Source organism: Amia ocellicauda, chromosome 6, assembly GCF_036373705.1.
Source record: "Amia ocellicauda isolate fAmiCal2 chromosome 6, fAmiCal2.hap1, whole genome shotgun sequence".
NCBI classification, from domain to species: Eukaryota; Metazoa; Chordata; class Actinopteri; order Amiiformes; family Amiidae; genus Amia; species Amia ocellicauda.
In genome coordinates, this window is record NC_089855.1 from 47,241,256 (window position 1) to 47,251,791 (window position 10,536).

Here is a 10,536-nt window from a genome sequence, read left to right on the forward strand (position 1 = left end):
TATTAAACACAACAAAACCAAACAAAAACATCCTTTTTTTTTCTTTTTATTTTTTAAAGACAATCCAGTGATTCCAAAAACAAACCAAAATAGCTACATTTGCCTTCCGTGCTCATCATTAAGGTTGACTGCACTTTATTTTCATTGGGGTGTCGGTATGTACATGCAAATTGGAGTCAAGCCATGCTGTCCTTTACATGGAGGGCGGAGAGAGAGAGATTGACACAGGAAAAAAGGAGGAGAGGAAGTATGTTGAAGAAAGGTTCAGTTCTTTACCCCCCCCCACCCCATCACTTCCTCTTCTTCCACTCCATTTTTTTTCTGGTCTTTGTGTTTGGCTGGCTGTAGTGTCTGTCCGTCTGTTCCTCACTGTCCTCCCTCTTAGGATGTCCTGGCTGCAGAGAGAGGAATAAACAGGGTGAGAGAGGTAGAAGGAGAGTATCATGGGGAGAGAGACAGGCGCTTTTACACAGCCATTTCTTATCCCAATCAAATGCATCGGTACATTTGATCAGGATCGGTGGTGTCGCTTCTACACTGCCATGTGATCAACTGTCAGCCACCGCACTTGCGCACTAGCTTTAAGTCCAACCTTAATTATATGCATATATTACATTAGTCCTTTAGAACACTGAGCTATAGTCACAAATTATTCTAAAAAGTAAAACCAAGGTAAAAAAATGGCAGCGTAAACACGCCTAGAGACAGCAGAGCCTGTGTCTGTCTGTGAGCATGTCTGGCCCAGTGTCTCCACTTGCGTCTCTGCCTCTCAGTGTCCCAGTATGTCCGTCTGACTCCCTGTGTCTCAGTGTCTCTGTGCCCTTCTGTCCCTCACCGCTCAGTCGTCGTCGTCATCGTCCTCAGGGACAAAGATGTCGTGCTCCTCCAGCAGGGCGGCGAAGTGCTTGCTGATCAGAGTCCCGACGTACAGGAAGGGCAGCACCACCACCACGGTGCGCAGCAGCCCGAACGACGTCTGAGAGAGAGACAGACAGTTAGTGTGTGTGCCTTAACACAGGAATGAGAGAGCTGTATCCCCATACAGGACGGGATGAGGACCAGCACCAGTATAGACAGCAGCCCTCATTACTGGCCGCCTGCCCTGAGAGAGAGCAGTGCCCAGCCCAGCGTCTGCACAGAGGGGTCCCAGCTATAAAAGAGCAGCCTGGAGGGGCCTTGAAACTGACACCGCTAACAAGGGTACATGAACCTGCCATTTTCCAGTTCTATATATAAAGGAGTTTCAGTTTTGAGTCAGTATGTATTTTCGCTCGAAGGTTGCGGGATGAACATGTTTGCACTCGCTGTGAATTAATCGTATATGTATTGTTACTGCAGTGTTGTTAAATCCAGCTTCTTTGAAAGTCATTTCCGGATACCTCGCCCCTTCCAGCGCTACTGCCACACACGCCTCACGGATTGGCTACCGTGTGGATCAATCAAGCGGTCCCTGCGTCCCCATTGGACCGCTGTCATCACTGCCTCCGTCAATCAGGATTCCAAGCCCACCCTCTCCTCCACGCTGTATGTGTCAAACATCCCCAACCCATGAAGCCCATTGGCTGAAAACACCCGTCACGGAAGCAATGCGCACTGTGATTGGACAGCCCACAGCTCTCCCCGCCCTCCCTCTCCCCAAGCGTCAAAATGTCAAATAACCACCCCGGCCGCTGAATATCACCAGACTTACTTTCACCGGTTTGGGTAAAATGGCGCCCGAGGCCGTGGTGACCGCGGTCCGGCTCACAGTCAGCGGGACAGTCGCAGCGCTGCGGTTCTGCCTGCAAAAGCCACCATTTCTCTGGGCGAGAAGCCGAGCGGAGCCCAGCGCACAGCGAGCCGCAGCCGACGCCATCTTAGCGAGCGAGTGCTGCTGACGTCATAAATGGGACGGGATAGAGCGGGCAGTCAATTGGGCGATCGAGAAACTGACACCCCTTGGACGGCCATGTTGGCTCTACTCTTCCTATAAAACAGCAGGGTATAGCACTCCTGCAGGTTGAGCCACAATGGAGGCAGCTTCCGATTTCCGTTGCATCCCCCCCCCCCCCGTGTAGTGGTTACACACCTGCAGCTTGAGTGGGAGGCGGGGAGACTCCTTAGTAACGAAACACACAATACATGTCCACAGTCAACACCCTTAAATGACACAATGTAATCATTAGTATAGCTTACAGTAGTAATAGTAAGCAACTGACACGAAATTAGTCACTCAAACCACATCTGAAACGCCATGGACCTCGAATTCGTCTTCTTCTTCTTTATTATTATTATTAGCAGACGCCCTTATCCAGGGAGATTTACTTCTTCCTCTTCATTCCATTGACAAAGATTTCACAAGACAGATAATGTAGTAATTATAATAACATTAATAGTGTTTTTTAGGTTAGTAGTAGTATATGTACCTTTTACTTTAATTTCAAAATTAGTATTATTTGGGTCACATAATATGTAAGTAGACATTAGTTATTTGTGCTACACTGCAGTACAGTATAAGACACTACACTGTATCATACAACACTACAGTATATTACGCTGTACTGCACAGTCAGTGTATCAGTCGGTGTGTCAGTGAGTCAGTCAGTGTGTCAGTCAGTCAGTTGGATATAACAGTGTTGAAGAGAACAAAAATGTGTTGTTGGGGACATTTCTGATCATTCACTTTGTTTTGATGCAGTTTAATGTCAATGTAAAGTGTTGGTTACTATGGAATCATAGGCAAAGGTTGAGACTCCAAAGTGCTTGTAAATCCTCACGGCTGATTGGCTATCAAGGGTTTTCTGAACATTTCACCCTTATATCCAAGGCATTTCAAATCATTCTGTTATAAATTAATATGTGTGAATGAGATAAGGTAAGAAAGCACATGCTTTACAACATGTTGTACTATGGTAGACCAGGGATGCGAGGCTAAGAATTGTACAAATATTTAAAATTTAAACTATGCTTCGTCTTCTGACTTACTCATCGGTGTTTGTTGTGTATGGGTGTCTCTATTCTTTATTCTGTCCAATAGCGCTCCCTTAACATAGCTGCATTTGACTGCAAAGTAATGCCCCTGGTCTAGATCCCTGTGTAAATGGACATTCAAAAGCATAGGCGACACGTAATGGTTGAAAGTGAGTGAGGGGAACAATTTAAGGTTGTGGTGGTATGCGGTGTTTATGGTTGGTAGTAGAAAAAAAGAGTTTTAATAACCCCAAATCTCTTGGGTATAGATTATTAGATAAATGACTTTAGATTAAATACAGTAGATGGCGCTTATAATCAAACCCTCAGTACAGTACAACCAACGGCCTTAATATAAAGTAAAGAAACTGCACATCCTACAGAAATGTAAACAGGTCCACTTACATGTGATGTTACCTGTTGTACTATTAACTCACATAATAACAAATTGAAAAGCCCATCAACGGAACCCATTTGTTCTTTCTATTCATAACGAAAATACAAAATAAACAATTATGCACAGCTACTACTGAACAGGCACGAGTTAAAAACACTTCCAGCAATACTGTACTCTACATACAGTGCAACAACTTCATGTAAACCTACTACAGATATGTGAACTGGATGTCCAGAAGATAATCAATGCCTTCGCTGTCAACCATAACAGCAGACTGATTGTCCTGTATTGAATGGATGTCCTTCATTCATAGGCCTATGTGTCACTGCACACATCATTTTTTATTTTGGGTTTTAGAAATGGTGGCCAGCTGGCTTTTATTGGCATAGATTGATATGAATAGCCTATAGATTAGGCCAAATGCACGTATTTCCATATGCAGTGTTTGTTGTGATCAGTAGGCCTATGAGATGTTGACCAAATGCAAATCTCTGTTGATAGGCCTCCTGTAGTCCAGTGCTACACTAGGTTAACTAAATGCAATGCTTCATTTTTGTACTGTAAGTATAGTAAATTGAACCTTCAACTTGACTGCATGTTTACACAGATTTGATGCAGATCGCCAAGCACCTACATTCAGTGACAAAACACCCCATTGCACCATCTGTGAGAAATGTCTGGAGCCGTCCCTGTGGTAGACCACTGTACACTTTGCTGTCCCTAATAATAATCATCATCATCATAAAAGTCTATTCTGGCTGCATATTTATATACAGAACACATGTCTAGTAGTACAGGGCTTATAGTGACATTCCCTGAGTCTATTACAGGAGCTGCAGCGCCCATCCGCCAGGGGGCGCCAGAGTCGGACTGGATGCGAGGAGCTGCAGTTCTGCACAGTGTCCACCAGGGGAGGCGGAGGGACGGAAAGAGACGTACAATCTGTCAAGCTTTTTCACTTTTTGCTTGGACTGTATTTTCTACTGCAATTATCCTGTTCCTTGTGCTGCGTCTGTAAGCGCTTTGGCTAACGTGTCATGCGAATAAAGGTCCTTTTGAATATGAATTTGAGTGCAAATATATGTGCAATTATGAGTTATACAATTAATACTTACTGATTTACAACTTTTTTATTCTTTCAGCTTCTCCACCCATTCATGATAATAATAATAAAACTAATAATGTGCGGTTTTAATTATAACGACTGCTTTATTTATATAGTCTTACATCCAGGACGATATTGACTGAGCTGTAATTTAAGCTGTCTGTGTGTCAGGTGATTACAGGAGACTCACATGACTAGTTTAACTCCGGTCATGTGACAGCCGGACGCACAGCACTGCGGCGGGACACAGAGAGAGGCAGGCGGAGAGGGACAGCGGGACAGCGGGACAGAGGGACACACGGACACGCACGCCGGAGACAGCAGTGAGTGTCCCGGGTGAGTCCCTGTGCAGCGGCTGCAGTGTCGCTTCTCCATGGCCGCGCCGGGAGAAGAGAGGAATCGCGGTTTCACGTCATGTGTTTGACGTGTCCATTCACACACACATACACTGTTACACACACATACACTGTTACACACACATACACTGTTACACACACACACACACACACTGTTACATACACACATACACTGTTACACACACACACACTGTTACATACACACATACACTGTTACACACACATACACACACACTGTTACACACACACACACACTGTTACACACACACACACACACACACACACTGTTACACACACATACACTGTTACACACACATACACACTGTCACACAAACACACACACACACACACACTGTTACACACACACAGATACACACACACACACACACACACTGTTACACACACACACACACACACTGTTACACACACATACACTGTTACACACACATACACACTGTCACACAAACACACACACACACACACACTGTTACACACACACAGATACACACACACACACACACACACTGTTACACACACACACACACACACTGTTACATACACACATACACTGTTACACACACACACACTGTTACATACACACATACACTGTTACACACACATACACACACACTGTTACACACACACACACACACACACTGTTACACACACATACACTGTTACACACACACACACACACACTGTTACACACACATACACTGTTACACACACATACACACTGTCACACAAACACACACACACACACACACTGTTACACACACACAGATACACACACACACACACACACACTGTTACACACACACACACACACACTGTTACACACACATACACTGTTACACACACATACACACTGTCACACAAACACACACACACACACACACTGTTACACACACACAGATACACACACACACACACACACACTGTTACACACACACACACACACACTGTTACATACACACATACACTGTTACATACACACATACACTGTTACACACACATACACACACACTGTTACACACACACACACACACACACTGTTACACACACATACACACTGTCACACAAACACACACACACACACACTGTTACACACACACACACACACACACTGTTACACACACATACACTGTTACACACACATACACACTGTCACACAAACACACACACACACACAGATACACACACACACACACACACACAGATACACACACACACACACACTGTTACACATACACTGTTACACACACACACACTGTTACACACACACTGTTACACACACACACACACACACACTGTTACACACACACACACACACACACTGTTACACACACACACACTGTTACACACACACACACTGTTACACACACACACACACACACACTGTTACACACACACTGTTACACACACACACGACATGAAACCCCAGAGCCACCGCTGCACTAACCCGGCGCGGAGCGGAGCTGTAAACACGGGCAAAGTGCAACAGGCACACAGAGCAGCGCAGCGCAGGGCAATAGAGTACAGTGTGCACTGTGACAGTACCGGTCTGTATCACCCACCGGCCCCTCTCTGTCTGTCTCTGTCTCTCTGTCTGTCTCTGTCTCTCTGTCTGTCTCTCTCAGGCGATGGAGTCCCGTGTTATGGGTTTGGTGCTGGTCTTGTGCGCAGGCGCGTCTGCGCTGGACAACGGGCTGATGAGGACGCCGCCCATGGGCTGGCTGGCGTGGGAGCGGTACCGCTGCGACATCGACTGCGACTCCGACCCGAAGAACTGCATCAGGTACCGAGTACTCGGTGTCAATGGGTGTCTGTCCGCCTGTATGTCGCTCAGTGTGTCTGTCACTCAGTATGTCAGTGTGTCTGTCTGTCACTCAGTATGTCTGTCTGTCGCTCAGTGTGTCTGTCACTCAGTATGTCAGTGTGTCTGTCTGTCACTCAGTATGTCTGTCTGTCGCTCAGTGTGTCTGTCACTCAGTATGTCAGTGTGTCTGTCTGTCACTCAGTATGTCTGTCTGTCGCTCAGTGTGTCTGTCACTCAGTATGTCAGTGTGTCTGTCTGTCACTCAGTATGTCTGTCTGTCGCTCAGTGTGTCTGTCACTCAGTATGTCAGTGTGTCTGTCTGTCACTCAGTATGTCTGTCTGTCGCTCAGTGCGTCTGTCACTCAGTATGTCAGTGTGTCTGTCTGTCACTCAGTATGTCTGTCTGTCGCTCAGTGTGTCTGTCACTCAGTATGTCAGTGTGTCTGTCTGTCACTCAGTATGTCTGTCTGTCGCTCAGTGTGTCTGTCACTCAGTATGTCAGTGTGTCTGTCTGTCACTCAGTATGTCTGTCTGTTGCTCAGTGCGTCTGTCACTCAGTATGTCAGTGTGTCTGTCTGTCACTCAGTATGTCTGTCTGTCGCTCAGTGTGTCTGTCACTCAGTATGTCAGTGTGTCTGTCTGTCACTCAGTATGTCTGTCTGTCGCTCAGTGCGTCTGTCACTCAGTATGTCAGTGTGTCTGTCTGTCACTCAGTATGTCTGTCTGTCGCTCAGTGTCTGTCACTCAGTATGTCAGTGTGTCTGTCTGTCACTCAGTATGTCTGTCTGTCGCTCAGTGTGTCTGTCACTCAGTATGTCAGTGTGTCTGTCTGTCACTCAGTATGTCTGTCTGTCGCTCAGTGTGTCTGTCACTCAGTATGTCAGTGTGTCTGTCTGTCACTCAGTATGTCTGTCTGTTGCTCAGTGCGTCTGTCACTCAGTATGTCAGTGTGTCTGTCTGTCACTCAGTATGTCTGTCTGTCGCTCAGTGTGTCTGTCACTCAGTATGTCAGTGTGTCTGTCTGTCACTCAGTATGTCTGTCTGTCGCTCAGTGTGTCTGTCACTCAGTATGTCAGTGTGTCTGTCTGTCACTCAGTATGTCTGTCTGTTGCTCAGTGCGTCTGTCACTCAGTATGTCAGTGTGTCTGTCTGTCACTCAGTATGTCTGTCTGTCGCTCAGTGTGTCTGTCACTCAGTATGTCAGTGTGTCTGTCTGTCACTCAGTATGTCTGTCTGTCGCTCAGTGTGTCTGTCACTCAGTATGTCAGTGTGTCTGTCTGTCACTCAGTATGTCTGTCTGTCGCTCAGTGTGTCTGTCACTCAGTATGTCAGTGTGTCTGTCTGTCACTCAGTATGTCTGTCTGTCGCTCAGTGTGTCTGTCACTCAGTATGTCAGTGTGTCTGTCTGTCACTCAGTATGTCTGTCTGTTGCTCAGTGCGTCTGTCACTCAGTATGTCAGTGTGTCTGTCTGTCACTCAGTATGTCTGTCTGTCGCTCAGTGTGTCTGTCACTCAGTATGTCAGTGTGTCTGTCTGTCACTCAGTATGTCTGTCTGTCGCTCAGTGTGTCTGTCACTCAGTATGTCAGTGTGTCTGTCTGTCACTCAGTATGTCTGTCTGTCGCTCAGTGTGTCTGTCACTCAGTATGTCAGTGTGTCTGTCTGTCACTCAGTATGTCTGTCTGTCGCTCAGTGCGTCTGTCGCTCAGTGTGTCAGTGTGTCTGTGTGTCAATCAAGTCTCTCTCAGTGTAGAGTGGTTCCCACCCAGCAGTAACTCCCCTCTCCCCCAGCGAGCGGCTCTTCATGGCCATGGCGGACCGGTTGGCGGAGGACGGCTGGCGAGAGCTGGGCTACGTCTATGTCAACGTGGACGACTGCTGGTCCTCAATGGACCGGGACGCGGACGGGCGGCTGCAGCCGGACCCCCGGCGCTTCCCGGCAGGCATGGCGGCGCTGGCGCAGTACGTCCACCAGAGGGGGCTGAAGCTGGGCATCTATGCCGACCTGGGCACCCACACGTGCGGCGGGTACCCGGGCACCACGCTGGACCGCGTGCAGACGGACGCGCAGACCTTCGCGCAGTGGGGGGTGGACATGCTGAAGCTGGATGGCTGCTACTCCAACAGCACCGAGCAGGAGCAGGGTGAGGTTTTTAACAAGGCCAGTGTTTAAAACTGCAGGCTCTGGACCCTGTGTTGTGTGATTGACAGCTCTCTCCTGCTCTCTGATAGGCTACCCACTCATGTCCAAGGCCCTCAACGAAACGGGCCGCCCCATTGGCTACTCCTGCAGCTGGCCCGCCTACCAGGGAGGGCTGCCCCCCAAGGTGAGGTGTCTCATTGGGTGTCGCCACTGCCTGTCACCATCTCGGCATCTGTCTCTTTCCCCCAATTCTATGCAATACAAATTGAGATTAATAGAATCTGGCTTGGCAGGACTGAGTGACTTCAGTGAGGCCACAGCCCTGACAGATACTCTCTCTCTCTCTCTCTCCCCCTCCAGGTGAACTACACTCAGCTGGGTGAGATCTGTAACCTGTGGCGTAACTATGATGACATTGAGGACTCCTGGAGCAGCGTGTTGTCCATCATCGACTGGTTCTCGGACAATCAGGATGTCCTGCAGCCCGCGGCCGGCCCTGGGCGCTGGAACGACCCGGACATGGTCTGTCTCGCTCTGTCTGTGTGTGTCTGTGTGTGTCTGTCTGTACGGCACTGACTCTCCCTCTCCCCCTCAGCTGGTGCTCGGTGACTTCGGCCTCAGTGTGGACCAGTCCCGCTCTCAGATGGCTCTGTGGGCCATCATGGCCGCGCCCCTCTTCATGTCCAACGACCTCCGGACTCTGAGCCCCGAGGCCCGAGCCATCCTGCAGAACAAGGCCATCATAGCCGTCAATCAGGACCCGCTGGGCACGCAGGGGCGGAGGATCGTGAAGGTGACCATAATGACAACACCACCTTTAGTCGTGCTCAGCGTGTGTCTGTTTTAACCTCTCTCTTTCCCCCTCTCAGGAGAAGAGTGGAGTGGAGGTGTTCTGGCGGCCGCTGTCGCAGGGGGCCAGTGCTCTCGTCTTCTTCAGCCGCCGGACAGACATGCCGTACCGCTATAAAACAACGCTGGGCCAACTGAACTACACCGCTGGACACTACCAGGTGTGACTGACTGACGCACTGACTGCACTGTTTTACTGTTTACTAAGATCTCTATAGTGAATGCATTAACCCTCTCTCTCTCTCTCTCTCTCTCAGGCCTATGATCTCTTCTCTAGTCAGTCAGTCCCCTCTCTCTCAGAGTCCGTGCCCTTCACCGTGTCCATCAACCCCAGCGGAGTGGTCATGTGGTACATCTACCCTGCCAAGCTCCTGGGTGAGGAGCAGGACCTGGGGGGGGTGTACCCAAACTTCAGGCGCAAATACAGACTCCGCCCCCAAAACCACCCCCAGCCTCCACCCTTCCTCCTTTAACTGTGTTTTATTGTTTCTGTTTTTTTTAATAGCCAGGGTAACTAATCAATCGTCCGAGCTGCCAATTGTGGCCTTGATCAGGCCTGGCCAATCGATCAGTCTGGCTTTCAATTTCAAATCAGGGAATTTTGTTTGTTTTCCGGGGAGAATGTTTACACCTTAAGGGCTGATTTGTAACCATAAGGATATAAATTGTTTTTATTATTATTTTATATTAAATTGTGATGTTAAAACACCTCTTTTGAAACGGGTTCTCTGCCTGAGGGTGTGGTTTACTGGGTATTCATTATTAAATTGATTGTTTTGAACCACATCAGAACTTATTTTGTTGTTGTTGTGAGTGTGTGTTTGTGTCCTCTTAATGGAGACGAGGGAGAGGGAGAGTGAGAGTTGGGGGAGAAATACGGAGCAAGAGACACGGCAGTAACACACACTCAGGAAGATGG

The 10,536-nt window shown here is 48.1% G+C and overlaps 2 protein-coding genes across 3 annotated transcripts; one reads left to right on the forward strand and one right to left on the reverse strand.

Moving 5' to 3' along the window:
- Positions 1-30: 30 nt before the first annotated feature.
- smdt1a (single-pass membrane protein with aspartate-rich tail 1a) lies at positions 31-1,881 on the reverse strand. Its single transcript, XM_066707331.1, has 3 exons — positions 1,691-1,881; positions 836-976; positions 31-395 (listed from the first exon to the last, which is right to left on the reverse strand). Exons 1-2 carry the CDS (start codon positions 1,853-1,855, stop codon positions 839-841), a joined length of 303 nt encoding a protein of 100 aa, XP_066563428.1. The 5' UTR covers positions 1,856-1,881; the 3' UTR covers positions 31-395; positions 836-838.
- A 2,762-nt stretch (positions 1,882-4,643) lies between these two features.
- Positions 4,644-10,413, forward strand: naga (N-acetylgalactosaminidase, alpha). Of its 2 annotated transcripts, none has more exons than XM_066707328.1 (8): positions 4,644-4,787; positions 6,448-6,605; positions 8,417-8,769; positions 8,858-8,952; positions 9,129-9,290; positions 9,364-9,561; positions 9,638-9,778; positions 9,875-10,413. In XM_066707328.1, the coding sequence occupies exons 2-8, from the start codon at positions 6,451-6,453 to the stop codon at positions 10,088-10,090; spliced, it is 1,320 nt and encodes a 439-aa protein (XP_066563425.1). In that variant the 5' UTR covers positions 4,644-4,787; positions 6,448-6,450; the 3' UTR covers positions 10,091-10,413. The 2 variants fall into 2 exon arrangements, with proteins under 2 accessions (XP_066563425.1, XP_066563426.1); XM_066707329.1 differs by having other exon boundaries at positions 4,644-4,774.
- Positions 10,414-10,536: the final 123 nt, after the last annotated feature.